At 42.8% G+C, this 23,311-nt stretch overlaps 1 protein-coding gene across 1 annotated transcript in view; it reads right to left on the minus strand.

The window, feature by feature from the left end:
- Positions 1 to 5,172: 5,172 nt before the first annotated feature.
- Positions 5,173 to 23,311, minus strand: part of Ppa1 (inorganic pyrophosphatase 1) — a 29,544-nt gene continuing 11,405 nt past the window's right edge. Inside the window, exons 4-11 of the mRNA XM_050140808.1 lie at positions 20,272 to 20,391; positions 17,362 to 17,448; positions 15,351 to 15,477; positions 11,329 to 11,456; positions 10,877 to 10,962; positions 7,911 to 7,980; positions 5,612 to 5,654; positions 5,173 to 5,504 (exon numbers count right to left, since the gene is read on the minus strand). Of these exons, the coding sequence (XP_049996765.1) occupies positions 5,473 to 5,504; positions 5,612 to 5,654; positions 7,911 to 7,980; positions 10,877 to 10,962; positions 11,329 to 11,456; positions 15,351 to 15,477; positions 17,362 to 17,448; positions 20,272 to 20,391 (693 nt within the window). The 3' untranslated portion in view covers positions 5,173 to 5,472. The remainder of the gene's footprint in view (positions 5,505 to 5,611; positions 5,655 to 7,910; positions 7,981 to 10,876; positions 10,963 to 11,328; positions 11,457 to 15,350; positions 15,478 to 17,361; positions 17,449 to 20,271; positions 20,392 to 23,311) is intronic.

A 23,311-nucleotide genomic window follows, 5' to 3' on the forward strand; every position in this document is an offset into this window, starting at 1 on the left:
TACATGGTGAGACCCTGTCTCAATAGTAATAATAAAGGAACAGAACTGAAAGAATGAATATACAAATATAACTTTTAAAAATTATTTATATGTATGGGTTTTGTTTGCAAGAAGGTATCACTTGTATGCCTGGTGCCTGCAGAGACCAGAGGAGGGTGTTAGATCCCCTGGAACAGGAGTGGCCATATGGATGCTGGGAATTGAACCCAGGTACGCATCCAGTCTCTCAACTGCTCAGCCATCTCTCCAGCCCCCAAATACATGAATAATCAAAAGAGGATGGATTAAAGTGGCTTACAGACAGTGATCTGAGCAGCCCAACAATGGCTGTCTCTCAAGGGAAAGGCCAGGAATCGAGGAATTGTTCAGTCCACCCAACTGAATGCCTCAACAGTTCCAATCTGACGCTGGGGATCTAGGAACTGCTAGAGAGCCAAAAGCCTTCAGGTTCTAATATCAATGAAGGAATGCCTCAGCACCAACAGATGAATTTGCCAGTGAGAGTGGGGGTAAACAGGAAAAAAATCAAAAGCTTCTTTCTTCCAAGTCCTTTTATGTGGGCAGCCTCTAGAAAGCGTAGCCCAGATTTAGAGTGGGACTTCCCATTTCATGTGATCCAAACAAGAAAAATTCCTCACAAGTGTATCCAGCTGCTTGGATCTTAGTTAATTCCAGATGTAGTCAAGTCAACAGCCAAGATGAGCAATCACACTACCCAAAGCTGCAAGACTGACAACCTGAGTTCAATCCCAGAACCCACCAGGACTGGCAAAGTAACCCCTGTGATGTACGAAGGAAAAAGGCTCAACACGACTTAGGTAGCCAGTGTTGATTCAAACTTCTAGAGTCTGACAGCAGGCAGTTCCTTTTTTAGGCATATTTAAGTACAGTACAATGTTGGGAAAGTTTCCTAGTAACAATTACCTCAATCCCATGTGCACAATAAAGTGTAAATTGTGACTACATCAAGCCTCTTTTGCAAAGTATATGTTGACTTCTTCCATAAAGATGGGTTCTTTAGCTTAAGGTTCTAAAGGAGGATCTGGTGTGGTCTCAGTCATACAGATGGCATAAAGGTCACCAAGCAATAAAGTACATGTTAAATCTCCCCTAAGGATGGGTTCAATCCCCAACACCTACGTGGCAACTCACAACTGTAACTCCAATCCCAAGGGATTCAGCATTCTTTTCTGACCTCCAAGGTCACTTCAAACACACAATTCACATATATGTAAGCAAAACGCCATAGACACGAAATAATAAAAGAAATTTTAAAGATTAAAAACAATACAGCAGGGCTGGAGAGATGGCTCAGTGGTTAAGAGCACTGTCTGCTCTTCCAGAGGTCCTGAGTTCAATTCCCAGCAACCACACGGTGGTTCACAACCATCTGTAATGAGATCTGGCGCCCTCCTCTGGTGTGTGGGCATACATGGAGGCAGAATAATAATAATAAATAAATCTTAAAAAAAAAAAACAATACAGCAAGGTGTAGTGAAAGGCACCTACATTCCGGCACTCAGAAGGCACAGGCAAGAAAACCGCTGGAACTGAGGTCAGCCTGGCTTGTTAGTGATGGTGAAGAGACACAGACAGGCTGCTCCAGTAGCCTGACGGGTTCCTTTCCCCACGCCACTCAAAACCAGATACTTTGTTACCATGCAGAAAGGAATTTCAGAAGAATCAGAAGGAAACAAAGTTAGTCAGTTAACGAAACAGACCAAAGAGAGGGAGGCTACAAGCTTTAGAACAGTGGTTCTCAACCTTCCTCATGCTGCAACCCTTGACTACAGTTCTTCTTGTGATGGCCCCAACCAGAAAATTATTTTCCTTGCGATGTCATAACTGGAATTTGCTACTGTTATGAATTGTAATGTAAATATCGGTGTTTTAGGATGGCCTTTGGTAACTTCTATGAAAGGGTTGTTTGACCCCAAAGGGTTGCAACCCATAGGTGAAAAACTACTCCTTTACCGAAGTTTGGGACGACAGGTGGAGGGTATTGATTTAGAAAAAGAGAGCACAGAACCCAAGACATGGGCATGGGCTGCTCAAGAGGCTGGCGCTCAGGTGTGTGCTCCTGTAATTTTGTGGCTTGCTAAGTTACATTGTTCAAAGTTTCACTGTTTAAGCCTTTATAACAAGGTTTAAAGATTAAGCAACACTGGGACTGGAGGGATGGCTAAGTGATTAAGAAGGCTTACTGCTCTCACTAAGGACTGAGTTCGATTTCAAACACCCACATCAGGTAGCCCACAACATCCTGTAACTTCCCAGGACTGCATTCATGCCATATACTTGCACACAGATACACACAATTAAAAGTTTTTTAAAAAAAAAAAACAACAAAAAGTCAGTTTTGGGGGGTTGGAGAGATGGTTTTGCTCTTTTGGAGAACCTCAGTTTGGTTTCAGATCGAGTGGCTCACAACTGCCCTAGGGGATCTAATGCCCTCTTCTGCCCTGCCCTGCACACACACACACACACACACACACACACACACACACACAAAATACATACACAGTCAAAAATAAATCTTTTGGGGGCTGGAGAGATGGCTCATACTGGCTGCTCTTCCAGAGGACCTAGGTTCCATTCCCAGGACGCATGTGGCAGCTCACAACTCTCAGTAACTCCAATTTCAGCAGATCTGACCTCCTCTCCTGGCCTCTAAAGACACCAGGCACACACACATACACACATTTTATATATATATATACTATGAAGCCCTGGTTAGCCTGGAACCTGATATATAGAAATATAGACCAGGCTGACCTTGAACTCAAATATCTATCTACCTCTGTCTCCCAAGGATTGATGATGTGGGAGTGTCATATATCAATCTGTTGATTTCATTGGTTAAGTTATAATAAACCAACTGCTTGGCCTCAGCTTGGAACATAGATGGGAGGAGTAAACAGAATAGAATTCTGGGCGGAAGAGGAAGTGAGGTCAGACTCTGCTCTGCTTCCGGGGAGAGAGCCGACAGCTCGGGAGCACAGACGCCATGCTCAGCTCTCCCGGGTAGACGCGATAGCTCTGCTCTCTGAGGCACACGCGATGAAGATGGATGTAGGCTAGAATCTTCCCGGTAAGCGCACCTTGGGGTGCTTACACACATCATTAGAAATGGGCTAGTCCAGGTGCGAGAATTAGCCTGTAAGGGCTAGAGTTCAAGGGCCGAGCAGTTCTTAAATGAATACAGTTTGTGTGTTGTTATTTCGGGCATGAGCTAGCCAAGCGGCCGGGGTGTTGGGGACGCAGCCCCGCCGCTCATATTTCAACAGATTGAGATTAATTAAAGTTGTATGGCACCATGCCCATCTAGAATCTTTTCTTTTTTCTCAAGATTTACTTATTATGTATACATGTTCTGCTGGCATGTATATGCCAGAAAAGATCATTATGGATGCTTGTGAGCTACCATGTGGTTGCTGGGGAACTGAACTCAGGACCTCTGAGAGAGCAGCTGGTGTCATCTCTCCAGCCCTAGCTTTTTTTTTTTTTTTTCTAGCTGTGTTTGTGCACTTGAATGCAGTCCCTACCGAGCCCTACCGGCCAGAAGAGAGTCATTATCTTCAAGAGCTGGAGTTACAGGTGGTTGTAATCCATCTGATGTGGATGCTGGGAACAGGACTCAGGTCCTTTGGAAGATCAGCAAGCATCCATATATATTGAGCCATCTCTCCAGCCCCCCTAGAATCATTTTTGAAACAGGGTCCCACTTGTTTACTCGAGTTGTCCTTGAACTCACTCTTAATCCATGCAGGCCTTGGTCGCGTAGTCTCTTGAATTGCTAGAACCACAGCACTAAGCCTTGAGAGAGATCTTGAGGATTCTGGTTCAGTAATTCCTGGATGGATTCCCACAAAGACATTATTGGGAGATGGTGGAGTAAGAAGTGGGGATCAATCACTAGGTACGTTAACTTAGAAGTTATACCTTCTACTCCGCCCCTTTTTGCCTCTGCTTCCTGACTGCCACAGGGTTTCACTCAATCAGTATTAGGTCTTATTATTCTTCACCTCAGGCCCCCCGGCAACAGATCCAGCCAAGCTTGGCCTGAAACCTGTGAGGCCAAAATAAACCTTTCTTCCTTTAGATTTTCTCTCAGGTATTTGGCCACAGTAACATAAAACTAACAGAGGAGACACAGGTGAGAAATAAGCACACGAGATGCTTAACATCGTAAGCCATGACAAAAAGACAAACTAAAGTAATAGGGAGACATCCTTGTGCGTCATCTAATGGAGACAGGAGCACCCCTAGGGCTTGCTGGCCAGCCAATCTAGCCAAATCAGCAAGCTCCAGGCCCAATGAGATCGTCTCAAAGAAAAGGTAGAATGGGAACAGCTTGGCTCGGCAGTCAGGAGTATGCACTGACTGCTCTTGCAAAGGATTGGAGCTCAGTTTCCAGCATCCACATCAGGCCGCTCACAACCACCTGGAAGTCCAGCTCCAGGAGTTACTAAGCCTCTAGCCGCCAATAACACCTGCACATACATACAAAGGATAATAAAGTTTGGATTGAATAAATATGAACGCTTACTATAAGTCATAACCCGACCATTTTTATAGATGAGGAAAACAGGTTTAGTGGTTTGTACCTTGCCTGTGTACAGAACTGATAAGATCGGCCTAGATTCAAGCTCAGATCTTCCTAGCTCCAAAGGCCATGAACTCATCAAAAATTGTTCTAGCTGGTAACCTCAGTGCAAGGCAAATGACTGAAGGGCTCAGTTTGTTGATTAAAGAGGTAAATGCCACGTTTACTTTAACTTCTGTTAAAGGTTTGGCTTTCTGCTCACACAACAGTAATTTATAGGGTTTTCTTTGGAACGCGATCCCAGGAACTAGGCATAGAACAGAACGTCTATATGCACAAGAGATTCCATTCTCGCATGCCCCAAAACAAACAGCTTATTTTTCTAAATAAGCACTTACAATGTTGCTCGAGTTGGCCCAGAACTTGCAAAGTAGACCAGGCTGGCCTAGAACCCATGATATGCCTACTTCTGCCTCTTGGGTTTGAGGGTTAAAAGTGTGCCCCACTGTGCAGTTTTTATCTAGTAATGTAAAAGGGAATTCCAGAACTACTGCTAGGAAATTAACACTTTGCAGTACCCGCACCAGCTTGGTAATGTTGACACTGGAATAAGAAATATCCTAAGCCAAGTTTCAGCAAAATAACTTTATTTCCTAACACAGTAAACATATACATCCAATATGTGGTACTTCCATGCCAACGGCTTTGAGAGTTAACATGTGTAAAAGCTGTCTTGGTTGAGATGTGAAGTGTCTGGATGGCTAACCTTCTGAACATATTGGACTGGCCACAGTAGAATCTGAATCTGCTTCACTAGGCAAGTTACAGAAATTTAAAGCCTTCAAACGTTACTACACTTTTGCATCTAATGCTTCCAGGCGAAGAGGATGCAGCAGGATCAGCTTGGATTCCAGGGCATCTCATCATCAGTTTTTCTGGTGATGGAACCATTTATCCACTGTAGCCAGAAAAAAAAAATGCAAATTAGTCTCTGCTAAGTAAAAAAATACATATGTAACATATAACTTCATACAAACACATAACTGTAGTGGACTCAGGTCTTACCATCTGTTGGTAGTGAGCAGGCAGATTCACATGGTGGTGGCAACTAAAATAAAACATTAAGATATTAAAACGTAGTCTAACCCCTAGAGGGAAAGTTAAAAGTATACTGGTAAAATTGAAAAATAGACAGACAGGAGACTACCAATTTTTAGTCTCTAAAACTAATCTACGGGAACAACACAGTGTGATCTGCTAAGACAGGGTTCTTAACCTGTGGGCTGACATGTGGGGTCACATGTCAGGTATTTATATTATGATTCATAACCACAGAAAAATTGGTTATGAAGTAGCAATAGAATAATCTTATGGTTGGGGCGTCACCAAAGCATGAGGGTCACAGTATTAGGAAGGCTGAGAACCACTGGGCTAAGAGATCATATATTATACATTATATACAAGACTCTTTCAATTTTTAAAAAAGAGCTACTTAATTTTATGTAAGGGCATTCTGCCCTAATAGGTATGTGCACCACGTGCGCTCCTGGTGGCCGTGGAACATGAGAGCATGAGTCAGATCCCTGGAGCCAGAATTATGGATGGTTGTAAACCACCACAAGGATGCTGGGAATTGAACCCTGCAAGACCAAGCAGTGCTCTTAACTAATTAGCCATTTCTCCAGATCCCACATCCAAGTCTCCTAATAACACACACAAAACAATGCTTCTGAGCCACCTCACCCAGTTTTGTTTTTTCTGTTCATCTCACTGTCAGGATTCCTGTGTAAACGAAGATGAATCTAAATGCCCTGCGTTCATCAAGTCATTTTCCTTTGTAATGACCCATTGATGAGGCCATGGGAAGTCAGTCAGATTTCATTTGCTTTTGCTTGCTGCCTGATAGCATAATTTTTTTCTTTAAAAAAAAAAAAAGATTTATTTTTCCTTTGCATCTATAAATGTTTCGCCTACGTGTATATCTATGCATCATGTGTACTCAAGGGCCCTGGTTGGATCCTGTGGAGCTGGAGTTACAGGTGCTTGTAAGGCACCATGGGGTGCTGGGAACAGAACCTGGGGACTCTGCAAAAGCAGCAACTGGTCTGAACTACTGAGCCATCTTGTCCAGCCCAATAAATGAAAATAATTTTCAAATGATCTAGTTCAATCGTTTGCTGAATCCAAATCAAATTATTTTATTGTTGGTTTTGTTGTTGTTGTATTTTTGATACAGGATTTTTCTGTGAAACAAGCCTGACTGTGCTGAAACTCACTCTGTAAACCAGGCTGGCTTCGAACTCACTGAGATCTGCCTGCCTCTGCCTTTTGAGTGCTGGGATTAAAGCATGTGCCAGTACTGCCAATCCCAGCACTCAGTAAGCAGAGGTAGGCAGAGCTCTATGTAACTAGGACTACACAGGGAGACTATCTCAAACAACAAAACAAATAAATTTAAGACAGTGTTGCTGTCCTGGACTGTACTTCTTGTGAGAAGGTTTTGTACTATGTATTGCTCTTGCAATGACTCCTGAAGTGTGCTTACTCTCATGGTCTTGGCTACAAGCAAGTTAACTAACTTCCCATTTGGTCTCTTGTGGAAGACGGTTTGACAGATGTTGGGCTTGTACAGTACCCAGTACATTCAGCAATTGAAAGACCTGGATAAATCCAGACCCCTCTAGCAGGAAGAGAAGAGCCAAAAATCTAGGATTAGCTGGTTCAGTGACTCTGTTTCAGGAATTAGCTGAAGATAAAGTTAGATTGTAATCTTGAGAAACAGGGAGTTACCCCCTTGTGATTATCACTGGTATTTTCAGAATTTTCAATGATCACTGGTATTTTCGGAATTTTCCAGTGATGCCCTCCCTACACCCTTTGGATTACTGGGTTGTGGTTACTTCCCTTAAATACCCCTTCTCCCAGCTACTCGGGATCAAACTCCTCCCCTGCGTCGGTTATGAGTCTCGGCCCCAGTGCACACAATCACAATAAACCTTGTGTGATTGCAGCAAGGACGGTCTCTCATGAGTTACGAGGAGGGGGGGCGGGAGAGTCACGTAATCCCGAGACTTGAATGACTTGAATGAGAGTCTCCCCACACCGGGGGTCTTTCACAATCACTCTGGTTTTTACACGTCACCTACTTTGTATCTGCACCACTTAGGGTTGACCATGACCATTCTTCAGCTTTCCCCTCTCAAATGTCTATTCTTTGTCTGTGTTCCCAGTTCTGACCTCAAGACGTCACACAGTCATATGCACACAAATGACACTCAAATACTAGTTGCAACAAGTACTTCTTCCCTTGGAGGGCCTATCGCTCAGCTGCTGAGTCATCTTTCAAAAGCAAGGAATTACGTACAGCATCCACAATGGCTTTGGCAGCATCAGGATCACACTTGAAGGGGCTCTCCGACACGGTGGTGTTCATGCTATAGTAGGAAGATAAAAGAACAACACAGTCTCCTCATCCATTCAAAAAAACTAAGTTGATAATAATACACCAGATGGCTTTGGGGTGAGGGGGAAGCACAAAGTCTCATAATGTAGCCAGGCTAGACTGGAACTCAGAGAATACTGGGATTAAAGGCAGTATCATCCTGCCTAGACCAGATAGCATTTAAATTCGGTTTCATTGAAAGCTTGCTTATCCTAAACATCCTAATTATTTATCTGGTCAAGGTCCACATGCTCTTGTGGCTGATGTAGTTCAAATCTCTTAAGAATTGGAGATCAAATCTGCTGTAGCACTCACTAAATAGCCGAGAAATGCAAATTAAAATCTGAAATATTTCTTCCCCAGTTCTGTTTTTAAAAAAAAAATGAAGCTAACAAAAAACCCTGCTCCCATCAGTGTTGGTAAAATACAGATACTCCTGACAGAAAAAGTACATGCCTTAATTCCCAGCACTCAGGAAGCAGAAGCAGGCAGAGCTTGGAAAACTAAACCATTCTTTGGGATTATACAGCTGAAAAATACGCAAAAAAAAAAAAAAAAAAAAAAAAAAAGGCTTATTCACTAAATAGATTAGACAATCAAGGAATCTTATACACTGTAATGGGCAAATGCTTAAGATGTAGTTTTAAAATTAAAAAGCGTGAAACAAATTATACACGCTAGAGTCCTAATCACTTAGAATATTCTGCACACACAGAGATGACAAAGCCTACAAACAGGTGCTTTCAGGGAAAATTACAATTTTATTTTTTACTCATTTTTATGTAGCTGGGATCTTTTTTTTAAAAAAATATTTATTTATTATGTATACAATATTCTGTCTGTGTGTATGCCTGCAGGCCAGAAGAGGGCACCAGACATCATTACAGATGGTTGTGAGCCACCATGTGGTTGCTGGGATTTGAACTCAGGACCTTTGGAAGAGCAGACAATGCTCTTAACCTCTGAGCCATCTCTCCAGCCCCTGTAGCTGGGATCTTGCATGTATTAGGAAAGCATTCAACTAGTGCTAACTCCCAACCCTTCAAAACTTGTATTTTATTATTTACTTTGAGACAGGGGACTCTGGTAGCACAAGTAGGCCTCAAATTGGCTAAGGATGACCTTGGACTTGAGATACTTCTGATTATTGGAAGTACAAGCGTGAGCTAGCATACCTGGTTTATGCAACACTGGGGTGGCATCCAGGACTTTGTGCCCATGCCAGGCAAGCACCAACTGAGCTACATCTCAGCCTTAGGGCTAATTTTTAAATTAGGATTTATATTATGTAACAGTAGGGCAGCAGTAGTGCACGCCTTTAATCCCATTGCTCAGGAGGAAGAGGCAGAATCTCAGGCAAGATCTCTGAGTTTGAGGCCAGCCTGGTCTACAGAGCCAGTTCCAGAACATCCAGGGCTACACAGAGAAACTGTCTTGACTAACAAAAACAAAGAAATCCAAACATTTATATATTTTGTGTATGTGTATAAGTAACGCACCACGTTAGGGGACTAATTATGAGAGTCAGACTTGGCAGAAAGTGCCTTTAAGTAGGAGCCCACAGAAGTGGGTCCTCTTGACTGGGGGGGGTCAGAGAGCTCAGGCCTGTTCTAGCTCCTTCAAGGCTACTAACAAAGATAGTGTGACCTAGGGTGTGGTCACTTGGTGTTTTTGGTATTAAAAAGGCCCACAGAGATGGGTCTGCTCTACCTTGAACAAAGGTCAGAGAGTTGAGGTCTATTCCTGCTCCTTCAAGGAAAGACAAGAGGTTTGACCCAGGGAGTGGCTGCCTACAGGATGCTTGGCCTAAGGAGTTGTCATTGCATATCCCCGCCTAAACAACAGAATACTTAGGAATTAGTTGCTTGATGTTTCAGGTGTTGAAGAGGTGTAATTGCCCTGCTTGTTCTTTGTGTAGTGTTAAAGCAGTCTTTTGCCCCACCCCCTTCTTGGATTGAGGTATATAAGCATATGAAAAATCACTGCCAGTGAATTCATATCCACTGGGTTGCCCTCACGGTTTTATTCTGAGTCTCTGTCTTTTTCTTTCTCATCTCTATTCTGTCTGCTTGGCATTTCTAATCCACACACCCCTACCCGGGAACATGTGAACCCCACTGAGGCTAGACCCCAACACCTTTACCTGATGAGCTACCTTAAGGGCTATATTTTGTTTTGTTTGTTTATTTTGGTTTTTTTCCCCCTTTGGTATTGGGATTTAAGGTATTTAAGACAAGGCACCGACACTTATTCTGGAGTGACTTCAGTTAAGTTCAACTTCCTCTATCTGTTTTATGCTTGGCGAGTATTAATTGCTCAATTAACATTAACTATTATTACTATGGGGGTAAACTCAAGGAGCATGGTGGATACTGGCATAGTAAGGACTGCTTTCTTGGTGGCAGTTAGTACAAGTCAATAACTATCGATCCCCAAAGAGCTCAGGGAGCCCTCCGATTACAGGTCCTCAGAGAGCTGACTGGAATGAAGCCAATCCTGCTTCCTAGAAAATGAAGCCACAGCCACTGACAAACTGCTTTTGAGTACATGGGTAGGAAGGTATAATAACCTTTTAGAGAGAATCCCCTATTTAGCATCTTAAGACCATGCACAATTAAGCATGCATATGATTATGAGAAGGGACATGTCCAATAGGGAAAGTAAACGTACGACCTAATCTAGCAAACAGTGTATCCCTTTCTAATCGGTATCATAGCTCCACTTTGACCAGACTTACTCTGTCATTATTTTAGTTCTTTGAATAAGAGGCAAAGATTCTGTAAACACCTATCTAGATCCTGACCACTGGAAACATTACAATCTCTAAAACATTTAATATAAACTGGACTACTGTGTGTTAAAGACATAGAAAAAGAGTTAACACTTACCAACTGATTCCTTTCCCGTCTATTTTCTTAGTCACTAATGCTTTCCAATAATCATGAGTACTTTTAATAATGTCAACTGCAAAATTCTGTAATTGAAAACAGGCATTAATTGGGATGGTAAAATGGAGGTCTTCCCCATCACTTACATTTTCTCAAAATTTGCTATTATCTCTTCAGTCAGGAAGTGACTTGACAAAAGTTTTGTTAAAGAAGTAAGAGAGCACTTATATAAAAGGCCAAGACTATCTTGCATCTTTATTGTCTTATATGATTGATTTTTGGGGGCATGGTACTAGGGATCGAGTCCAGGGTCTTATGTATACTAGGCAAGCATCTACTACAAAAGAATATTCCTGGTCCCCCTCTTTCATAAGTCTTTAGATGGGAACATACTTTTAATTATAAGTCTCAATATAAATGGTCTAAAACTATAGTTTTGAAAGATACATTACCTTGTCTTTAAATTCTGCATTGAACGCAAATTCATTTTCTGGTTTTCCATCAGGAACTTTATACCTTCTAAACCAGTCAACGGTGGCTTCTAAGTAGCCAGGTTTCAGCCGTTCGACATCAGAAATATCTAAGGAGAGAAAATAAACATACTGCATGATGCATAAGAAATTATTTAGGCATCCAACAAAAAAAAAATATATATCAAGTGCTTACGCTGAGAGAGACAAGTGAAAAAGGCCAAGATAATATCAGAGCTGATAAAGGGAAATCATCCAGTGCCTGTGAATAGCTCTGACACCGAGAGCTGAAGACAGAGGATCAAGCATGACTGCTAGTAGAGCCAAGAGAAATGAATAGGGCAATATAATCAAACCAGTTTGGCAGGCAGCCTAATGCCTATAAGGAGGTATGAGACACTAAAAAAGGCAAGTTGAGGCTGTATGTCAGAGGCTCACATGCTAATTACACACCAAAAGACTGATAAGTATGGATTACTACATTCTAATTAATTACCCCATCTTGAAAAATCAAAATAGATAAAGAAGCCAGGAGTGATGGCACATGACTTTAATCCCAGCACTCAGGAGTCAGAGGCAGGTGGATTTCTAGTTCAAAGCCAGCTTCGTCTACAGAGAAAATTCCAGGATAGCCAGGGATACACAGAGATTCTGCCATGAAAAACAACAATAAACAACTAATCGATTTATTTTGTGGCACTGGGCTCAAACCTAGGCCTTTGTATAAGCTAGGCGAGCATTCCACCATTGAGTTAATTGCCTAACCAATGAGTGACATTTTGAATTCAAGTGGACTGCTTGATAGTATAGGCATTTTAAGTCACAAAATTTCTGCTCCACGCAAGCAAGAGAAGCACTAAAAAGTCAAGATGGGCATGGTGGCATGCAGCTGTAATTCCAACATTCAAGGATGCTGAAACAGTCAGATGTAGAATTCAAAGCTAGCCCAGACTACACAGTGAGACTATCTCCCAACACAAAGAAAACGAAGCAATACAAAACAATATGTCTTTAAAGCTGGACATAATGGTGTTCACCTGTAATCATATCCGGAGGCTGGAGGCAGGAGAATCTAAAGTTCAAAGCCTTCCTGGGTTACAAGAAAAAAAGACAGCAACCGGGCAGCAGTGGTGCACACAGGTGGATCTTTGTGAGTTTGAGGCCAGCCTGATCTACAGAGTGAGTTCCAGTACAAGCCCCAGAGCTACAGAGAAACTCTGTCTTGGGAAGAAAAGAAGGAAAGGAAAGAAAACAAATAGTAAGAAGGAAAGCTTTAGTCCAGTTTTTTTTTTTTTTTTTTTTTTTGGTTTTTCGAGACACGGTTTCTCTGTGGCTTTGGAGCCTGTCCTGGAACTAGCTCTGTAGCCCAGGCTGGTCTGGTCTCGAACTCACAGAGATCCGCCTGCCTCTGCCTCCCGAGTGCTGGGATTAAAGGCGTGTGCCACCAGCGCCCGGCTCCAATTTTTGATTTACCTAAAAAACACCCAGTCAAGCACAGTGGACCGTGCTTTTAATCCCGGCAAGGAGGAGGCAGAGAGAGGTGGATCTCTGTGAGTTCAAGATCACACTGGTCTACATATCAAGTTCCAGATCAGCCAGAGCTCCATAGTCAGACCCTGTCTCAAAAAACAAACAAACAAAAGTATGGAAAGCTTGTGAAGTGGGAAATTACCCTCAGAGGAGCAGGATGTGGCCTTGCCTACTTACATGAAGCCCTGGGTTCCACCCTTAGACGGCATGGACTGGGCGGAGAGGAGCACACCTGTTATCTCAGCATTCAGAAGTAGGGCTCAAAGAGCCATGCTCTGTAGAACAGCCCTCAAAACTCAGGAAAACATATTACTTAAATTTTAATTAGATTTATTCATTTTATTTTATGTGACTATTGTGCTAGCATGTATGAGCACCACACATGCATGCTTGGTGCCCGTGACAACAGATTCCCTAGAACAGATTGTGAGCCACGGTGTTTGTGCTGGGAACCAACCTACGTCCTCTGCAAGAGCAACAACTGCTCTCAACTACTGAGCCATCTCTCCGGCCCCACATTACTTTATAGAGTTGTTACCAACGACAGCACTCAGGAGCAGCAAAAGGAGGGGATGCATGGGGACAAGCAGAGAGACAGACACGGCCTTAGGGTGACATACAGTGAAAACAGCACACAGCTTACAATGGCACTGACGTCCCAGGGAATTTTCAGGAGTCTATAGCTCTATTGCTGGGAACCAAAGTCCGAGCAAATCAAAGCTGAAACAGTGAGCGGCTCAGCTCTACAAACTGTGGCAAGAGCATGTGAACATAGACCTTGCCCATCACAATCAGAGCAGCACACAGAAGGCTAACAAATGGCCTGAATATACTACTGTACCAGGTTCAAACACGGCCCCTCTAGCAGACAGCTAACCCGTCTATCACTGCATTTCAAGGACCACTGTTCTCCCAGCGTCCATGAGATTATAGGCACACTAAAATACAAAGCACATCATTTCCAGGGCCCATGCTCACGAAGCCCTCCCCTGCTGATGGCCTTAATCACTGGCTGAGGAGGTAATTTCTCTGATGGAAAGCGATTCCCTCACACTGTACTCTTAGCTCTCACAACCTACAATGAGAGAGGAATTAGGCTCCGCCCCTCAAGAGGAGCATAGCTATATAAACTACTTGGAATTTTGCATTAGAGATTTATCTTCCTCAGTTGCTTATTTGTTCACTAATTTATGTGGTCTCATGGGTTAGTTATCTGTTCTGGGTTACAATCCAAAATTTCAGCGTGCCTCTTTGATGGCTGCGTCATTTACCGCGTTTTAAAAGCGTGTCATGACTGGTTCTACTGGTCTGTCCAGGCTTACACTTTCAGTCCCTGCCCCAGATTGGAATCAACCATTTCTCCAGGAAGCCTTGATTTCTTTCTCTCTGTAAATGTTGCAAGAACCCCAGATTTGGATGCCAGGGGGTGATATCACTACTGAGAGGGCCTTCCAAACCCCTTGATTGACCAGATGTGTGGGTCCCAATACACACCTACAATCCCAGCACCTGGGTGAACTTGAGACAATCTTTTGCTGGCCTGGCTAGGAATACAGATAACAACCCTTTGCAGGAGGCGTGTGTGTGTGTGTGTGTGTGTGTGTGTGTGTGTGTGTGTGTGTAAAACGACATCTGGTTCCACTTGTGTAGCTCACTGTGACCTCAACTTGATCATTCTCTATAGTTACAAAGGACCCTGAACTCCTACTGATCCTCCTGGCTCTGCCCCCCAAATTCTAACTACAGGAGTAGCAGCACACCTAAGGTTATCTACATTTGAATAACAGACACAGGCAGACAAAAGACTCTCAAAGGCAGGTAGAGTTTAAAGCCAACCTGGTTTAGACTCTCCAAAAACAAAACAAGAGAGGCGGAGAGGCTCTGAAGATAGTTTCACAAACAGACATGAAGATTGAGTTCTATTCCCAGCTCTTAGAGAAGATGGCCCAGCAAAGAGAGAGCTGGGCAGACCACTGGAACTTGTCAGCTGGCCTAGCCTAACTGGAGAGCTCTGTATCTGAGACAAGAGAGAGCCTATCTCAAAAGACAAGGAGAGCCCCTAAAGAATCACGCCCGAGGTTGATCTATGGCTTCCACATGCACAAGCGCCTCCTACACCCCCAAAACTACATGCTTCAAAATAGCAAGTTTTATAGTATCTCAAACACTGAAAAAAAAAATAAAAAATAAAAACCACTATGATGGAGTGCTAAACTCCAACCGTTCTGTAGTCGGAAAACGTCGATGGTTGAACGAACGTGTCCCTCCTCCTGCCTAACAGCTTGAAGGCGTGACCTTACAATTCCATTATCACAGGTCAAATGTGCCAGTAATGGTAATTTAATTCCAGAACACCTTCATCCAGCAGGTGGGAGGTCTGTGTAGCAAGTTCAAGGATAACAAAGTCTACACAGAATGACATTAACAACAAAGGATTAGAAGGTTTTCCCCGCACACTCTTCAGATTTCCCTACCGTTATAATTAGCCGCATCCGGATCGTCCACGTTAATGGCGATGACTTTCCAGTCGGTTTCGCCTTCATCAATCATAGCCAGTATGCCCAGAACTTTCACCTTGATGATCTCCCCTCTTGTACACACCTGCGAGATAACCAGAGTCAGAACAGAACCACACTACAGGGGGAAACTGGAGCTTTTATTTTGGTGATAATAATAAGTAGGAAAGAGGTCAATTTTTTCTGCACTTACTTGACTTGTTTTCTTTTTTGTCTTTTTTTTTTTTTTAAGTACTTTTATTGCCAACCATGATGACACACACCTTTAATCCTAGCATTTATGATGGAGGAAGGTCATTGGTTAATTATAATAAACCAACTGCTTGGCCTCATAGCTTAGAACATAGGTGGGTGGAATAAACAGAATAGGATGCTGGGTGGAAGAGGAAGTGAGGTCAGACTCTGCTCTGCTCCTGGACAGACCCAACAGCTCTGCGCTCTGAGGCAGACACATGAAGCTCAGACCCACGATGGATGGAGGCTAGAATCTTCCCGGTAAGCGCACCTTGGGGTGCTTACACACATTAGAAATGGGCTAGTCCAGGTGCGAGAATTAGCCTGTAAGGGCCAGAGTTCATGGGCCAAGCAGTGTTTAACTGAATACAGTTTGTGTGTTATTTCGGGCATAAGCTAGCCAAGCGGCCGGGGTGCTGGGGACGGGACGCAGCCCTGCCGCTCTTATTTCAACACATTTAGTAGGCAGAAGTAGATGGATTTTTTTTTTTCATTCAAGACCAGCTAGCCAGGACTACACAGTGAGATCCTGTCTCCAAAAACTATTATTTCTGTGTGATGGAGGCAGGGGGTTATCCATGAGCCACTGCATTGCACACGTGGAGGTCAGAGGACAACTGTGTTAGAATCGATTCTTTCCTTCCATTTTCACATGGGCTGTGGGGCTCAAACTCAGGGCAGCAGGTTTCCATAGCAAGTGCCTTTACCCACCGAGCCATCTCACCAGCACTGTCTGTGAGACACAGCTTCCCTGTGTATTCAGGATAACTTAGAATTTGCTATCCCAGGCTGGCTTCAAACTTGCAATCAGCCTGCTTCAGCCTTCTGGGTGCTAGGTCACCATCTGTGTCATTATGCCCAGCTCTTGGGAGTTTAAAGCCAGCCACATAAATAGTCCTACTTAGGTTGGAAACAGTATATACAGGACCGGTGTTCTTTTTGTTTGTTTGAGACACCTTCTCTCTACATAGTCCTGGCTGTCTGGGAACTCACTCTATATAGCCCAGGCTGGCCTCAAACTCAAGAGATCTACCTGCTTCTGCCTCCCGAGTGCTGAGATTAAAGGCGTGCACCACTACACTCTGCTCTGTATACTTTAAAAAGAAAAATAAATTAAGATATATTTATTTTTATGGTGTGTTTTGACTACATGTATGTATATGTACTACATGTGTGCCTTGTGCCTGCAAAGGCCAGAAGAGGTTGTCAGCTCCACTAGAACTGAAGTTACATTACATACAGGTGTGAGCTGCCACGTAGGTTATGGAAACTCAACTCAGGGGTGCTTCTTACAGCCTCTTTGTGCTAAATAAGGCCTCTATGATTTGCTTTAGACACACCCTTTAATACGTTTTGTCTTTCATAGAAGCCACTAAATTAAGTCAGCCGTATGTCTCACTTGCTGAGGCCCTGAACTTAATCCCCAGGACAACAATTAAACACAGAAATCAAAAACGTAACATATTGGTTTGGGTTGTTAACTACTTTGCTGAGCTTGCGATCTTGAATTTTAGAATAGCAGCCCATCAGACAGAAGCCTTCCACCAGTACCTCTAGCATCAAGGGCTATTTGGCTGGACTCAGTCACTGATCATCCCAAATCCTCCAGGAAGCCTGACTATTTCACTAATGCTCATATTTCATATTTTACTCACAATAATTTTCAAAGTATAAACTTTGGTATGATTTATTAATTTCGCTTTAATATCACAGAAAAAAAATTTGATTTCATTACCTTGCTTCCAATTTCACAAACATCAATTGGGTCATTGTCACCACAACAGCCAGTGTGTTTGTCACTGTGTCCTGGGTCTTCCCATGTCTGAAACAAAGTGAGGATTAAAGCATACCATTCAGATACCCGCGCTGACCAAGGAGGCTTGACACTAACCAGCAACAGGAGTCTTGATGCAAAATATAAACTTCAGCTGTTTTTAAAACTTTTACAATTTCCATTCAAGAACTTTAACTATACAGAAGAATTTTAATTAAATACTGGAGCTATTATGCATGCAATGCTAAACCAGATCTAAGCTTCAAAACAGAGAATGAGACTGGGTGTGTCAAGAGATGCCTTTGATCCCAGGAGACAGAGGCAGGCAGGTGGATCCCCGAGTTCCAGGCTGGGCAAGGCTACATAGTGAGATACCATCTCAAAAACCCCAAAGCCCAAAAACCAAACCCAGAAGATGATCCTACGTAAGTGCAAACATGTCAAGGTATAATGGTGCATGCCTGCAATCTCAGCACCTGGAGTTGAGGCAGGAGGATTCCACTTTCCAGGCCACAGAGGTCTTCCCCAGCAATACCCTGTGTCAAAACCATTAAGGGCTGGGACATGTAATTCCGTGGGAAAGCACTTGCCTAGCATGCGCAGGGCCTTGGATTTGAGCCCGAGCACTGAAAATAAAAAAACATGTTGATTAACTGTTCTAGGCATTTACTCTATCTGCTATCAGCTGGATTCTCTTCATAATAAATTTCTCCAACACAGATGAGGAGGCAGCAAACCTCAGATGGAAATGATACCCTCTGATGTTGAAAGCTACTGGCTGGGAGCCAAGGCTAAAAAGCTTAAATTACTGGCTCTCTTTCTTTGCTAAATTGCGGGCCAGAGGCACGGGCAGAGCATCTCACAAAGAGCGGATGCGCGCTGCCAGGTGTGAGGTGGAAAATGCAGCTGTTTAGTTAGTGTCTTTTATTCCTAAGCAGAACACATTCATGACTTGGATTGGCTTCCCCATTCAGCTGCAGGAAAAAGAACAAAGGGAACGGAAATAAGGGAAGACTGCTTCCAGTGCGGGAAGGCAAAAGCCAGCCCCCGGAAGAAGCTCTTCTGCACTGCTTCCCCACAGGGGCCACACTTCAAAGCTAAACACCAAAGCAATTGACCTGGAGAATAAAGTGCTATAATTGGGGCAGACAAATGACTTTGTGATTACCCAACAAACTAGATGAGTTTGACCTATATCTGAATATCTTATGGAGTTTCACAAGGTTTCCACTTAATAATTCTACCTCATGATGAATTACTCACAGAAAAACTAATTGAACCTGTGCTAACTGTCACAGGATCAAACGTATGCCCTTACTCTAATAACAGATACAAGCCTTTTTTGTATCTGTTAACAAAAATGAGACAGTGTTTCTCTGTGCAGCCCTGGCTGTTCTTGAACTCGGAGACCTGTCTGCCTGTCTCCAAGTGCTGGGATTGACAGAGCACAGCCACCACCACCTGGCCACAGACAGAAGTCTAATGACTCTTCATCCAAACACTAAGAAAGAACCTACTATGTGCTGGGGATAGAGTGACAAACAAGGCTGCCTGTTTAAGAACACAGGAGCTCATCGTTATTTTGCCACCAAGAAGCTGATCTCAAGAGAAGTCAGAAGCTTACACGGCAGTAAGAATGCGCATGGGCAGATACTAAGGCTCTGTCCTCTGAAATAGCTGTACAGGTTATATCTGATTTATGACTCTGAGGGACCACGGGAGACTAGTGTGTCTGACACCAAAATCTGGTGTAGTTTTGTGTTGAAGAAATAGGAATGTAGAAATAAAGAAATAGAAAGTTGTAAGCCTAGGAGAATGAGAGCTGTCAGCAGCTTTCTCGGCAGCTTAAAGATTAACTGTTAACAGTGGGTTACTCCGCTTTAGAGCCCATAGCTCTGTTTGCAAGGCCAAAGCACCTCTCACAAACTGAGAATTAGCCTAAGATGACACCCCAGCCATCCGTGATTAAGGACGGATACGAGCTGAGTTAAGTTTTAGGAGGTGGCGATATATACGTGACCTCTGGGTTATGCATTTTTTCCCTGCTAAGTGAATCTGGCAGCATCAAAGGGGAGAGCACAGGGCTTCAGTAAACGCTACCAGGAAGTACCAGGGAAGACAACAGATTAAGTACAAACACTAGTTTACCTGAAAAGCTCTGTTAATGAAGATTATAAAGTAAGGCAATCTGTATCTGAGTTTTACCGCGAGATTTTAAAAATTCCTTTGTTCAGACCTAATGCTTGGTGCCCCTTACTATAAGAAGGTGGGTTCAGAAACCGGCCTTTGCCACAGCCTTATAAACTCATCTCTGACTGCGGTCTCAGCTAGCTGTAAGCTTTTTGTGTCCTGTGGTGGGTTTTTTTTTTTCCTTCCTGGAATAAAGTTTGCTTATGGTTTATTAGACTTGGTGGTCTGTCCCCATCTTTGTGTGACCCCTGTGGACCCAACAGTGTGTGTGTGACAAGAAAGTTGCTAAAGTTAAGGCTGGGTTTAAAAAAAAAAAAAAAAAAAAAAAAAAAGACTTATTTGAGCGCTCTATCTTCCTGTTCATCTGCACAACAGAAGAGGGCACCAGATCTCATCACAGATGATTCTAAGCCAACATGTAGTTGCTGGAAATTGAACTCAGGACCTCTGTAAGAGCAACCAGTGCTCTTAACCACTGAGCCACCTCTCCAGCCCTCAGGAATGCTGAGATTGCATGGATATGTGGTATCTGACTAGAAATCCAGGCTGTTGTGTAATTCCAGTTTAAACTATGTATTTTGTGTGATTCTGTGTGGGGATATGTGCCGTGGCTTAACACGTGAAGGTCGGAGGACAAGTGTAGCTAAACAAGTACATCTTCAGCGAACCTTGGAGACATACCTGAGGGATGGCCCCGTAGTTCCAGATGTAGCCTTTGTAAGGGAACAGGTTTGCAACGTAGCGGAGCTTTCCTTTCTTCACGTCTTGCTTAATTGGATTTAAGGGATCCTTTGTAGCAATCTGAAACAAAGGTCAGATGGTTGTGAGACACTACTTGAATAGGATCTGAGGAAACAATTACATATGTATGTCCCTGAATTCCACCTTAATTACCTGTTTCAGCCCTAACACACTGATAACTGAACTAATGGCTCCACGGTAACTATTGTAGAAAATATACTTGTGTATCGCAACACTCAAGAAGAGAAAAAGAAAATTTACTAATTGCAGAAAGGAAGAAGTAACATGGGCTGGGATAAATTCCAGGATTAAAGAGAAAAAGCACTGTGCTGGAGGATGGCTCAGCAGGGAAAGACAAGCGCCACCAAGCCTGACTACCTGGATTCAATCCCCAGGACCACACCTACACGTTGTTCTCTGTCCTCCAGAGGTGTGCCAGCATAGAAGCCTCTACACACATATACAAGTGTTTAAATTATTAAAAACAAATAAAAGTGACTTAAAAAAAACCCAAGAATTTTAGGAGAAGGACAAAATACATATTATTCAACTTCAGTATTCCTTTCTATTATTCTAACATCTGAGAGCATGCAGGTGTCGTAACTGTTTAAAAACAATCTAAGGGAGCTGGGCAGAGTGGGAAAGGCCTTTAATTAATTAATCCCAGCACTTGGGAGACAGGTAGGCAGATCCTCTAAGTAGGAGACCAGCCTGGTCTACATAGTGAGTCTAAAGCAACTGGGACAACAGAGACCTAGTATCAAACAACAACAACAACATCCAAATGACATAAGGTGAGTGTCAATAAGGAAAGGCATCTGCCATCAGAAAGAAACAAAATTCAGCCAGGCAGTGGTGGTGCATGCCTTTAAATCCCAGCACCTGGGAGACAGAGGCTGGAGGATTTCGGCGAGTTCGAGGCCAGCCTGGTCGCCAAAGCGAGTTTCAGGACAGCCAGGGCTACACAGAGAAAACCTGTCTTGGAAAACAAAACAAAACAAAACAAAACAAAACAAAACAAAGAAAGAAAGAAAGAAAGAAAGAAAGAAAGAAAGAAAGAAAGAAAGAAACTTCAGCAAAGCCCAGAAAGCTCTTCCTAGCTGAGAAGGAAATTCTGTACAATGTTTGACTAGGACTCATCAAAACTCTCAATGTCATCAATGTCAAGATCACTACATAGATACAGTCAAAATACTCCATGCTTACCTTCCATTTAAACAACATAGTGACTTCAATTTTATTTCATAATAGCCTTTGCATGATATTTATGATATTTATACAGTACTGATTTTTCATCAATCCATTTCAAACAGTTTTTAAAGCAGAATAACTACTGGTACTATTTACCTCATTCATTATACATCATTTGTTAGGATTATTATAGCCACATTAGGATCACATTTCTAGTTCCTGGAGACAGGTTTCATCTAAATCTATTATATATAACAACATCTGTAACACTACAATGTCTCTTTGTCATGTTGAAAAAATGTTGACTGAATAACATTGGAATTACTTTAATTTGAATTTTTTATTTTAAATGTAGCATTAGCTGGAGAATACATCCCAATTTACGTGCATAGAATGTTTATATGATAAGCAATAAATGCGTGACAATAGGTTATTATATACAATATTAATGTATCATTCAGGCAATCATGCTCTATATGGAAAGGGTTTGTACTTCTTGAATTTTAGAGATATGAGTCACTGTCTGCTCAAGTCAAATTAAGCCACTTGTTATTATAAAATAAGAAAAGGCATATGCAAGATACAGTCTTCAGGTCAGTGATTTGGCTTTCATTATTCACCAACCACAGTGGTACAAAATAAATACATGATGTCACAAGCTGTAAATTTCTGTGTGGCTGCCCAAAATTGAAGTACTATCAATCATTTTATTGTAAGGAAGCCTTTCATTCACACAACAAACATCAAGTCACAATACCTTCAGCTGCAAATGGAAAAAGAAAACAATTTTTAATCAGTTACAGGTTTGCCTGCAATAAGGCAAATGGTGTTAAGAGAACTGCATTGTCAAAGGTTTTCAATGTCACAGCAGTATTTACTGAAATACAAGGCAAGAAGTTGGCATTTATCAATATATATTTTTGCAATAGAGACACATACACACATGTATGCATGTAGAATGATGGAGGAGGGTTATCTTTCTATCTCTTGTTTCATTGGTTAAGTAATAAAGAAACTGCTTGGCCTCTGATAGGGTAAAATTTAGATAGGTGGAGTAAACAGAACAGAATGCTGGGAGAAAGAAGCCAAGTCAGAGTCGCCATGATTCTCCCGCTCCAGACAGACGCAGGTTAAGATCTTTCCTGGTAAGCTACCTCGTGTGCTACACAGAATATTAAAAATGGGTTAGATCGATATGTAAGAGCTAGCCAATAAAAGGCTGGAACTAATGGGCCAAGCAAAGAAGTCAGGACCACGAGGGGTGCACCCACCCACGGAGACAGTGGGGCTGATCTATTGTGAGCTCACCAAGGCCAGCTGGACTACGACTGAAAAACCATGGGATAAAACCGGACTCTCTGAATATGGCGGACAATGAGGGCTGCTGAGAAGCCAAGGACAATGGCACTGGGTTTTGATCCTACTTCATGTTCTGGCTTTGTGGGAGCGTAGCCAGTTTGGATGTTCACCTTCCTTGACCAGGATGGAGCGGGGAGGACTTTGGACTTTCCACAGGGCAGGGAACCCTGACTGCCCTTCAGACTGGAGAGGGAGGGGGAGAGGAGTGGGGGGAGGGGGAGAGGAAAGGGAGGAGGGGGAGGGAAAAGGGGGACGGGGAGGGAAATGGGAGGCGGGGAGGAGGCGGAATTTTTTTTTCTTTCAATAAAAAATTATATTAAAAAAAAGAAGTTTTCTTTTAAGGGATATGGTCTCATTAGCCCAGGTTGCCCAGCACTCACTATGTAGCCACCATGCCTGGGCTATGCCTTGCTGATGATCAGACCCAGGA

This window comes from Alexandromys fortis, unplaced genomic scaffold (assembly GCF_014885135.2).
Source record: "Alexandromys fortis isolate MF-2015 unplaced genomic scaffold, M_Fortis_MF-2015_v1.1 scaffold_9, whole genome shotgun sequence".
NCBI classification, from domain to species: domain Eukaryota; kingdom Metazoa; phylum Chordata; class Mammalia; order Rodentia; family Cricetidae; genus Alexandromys; species Alexandromys fortis.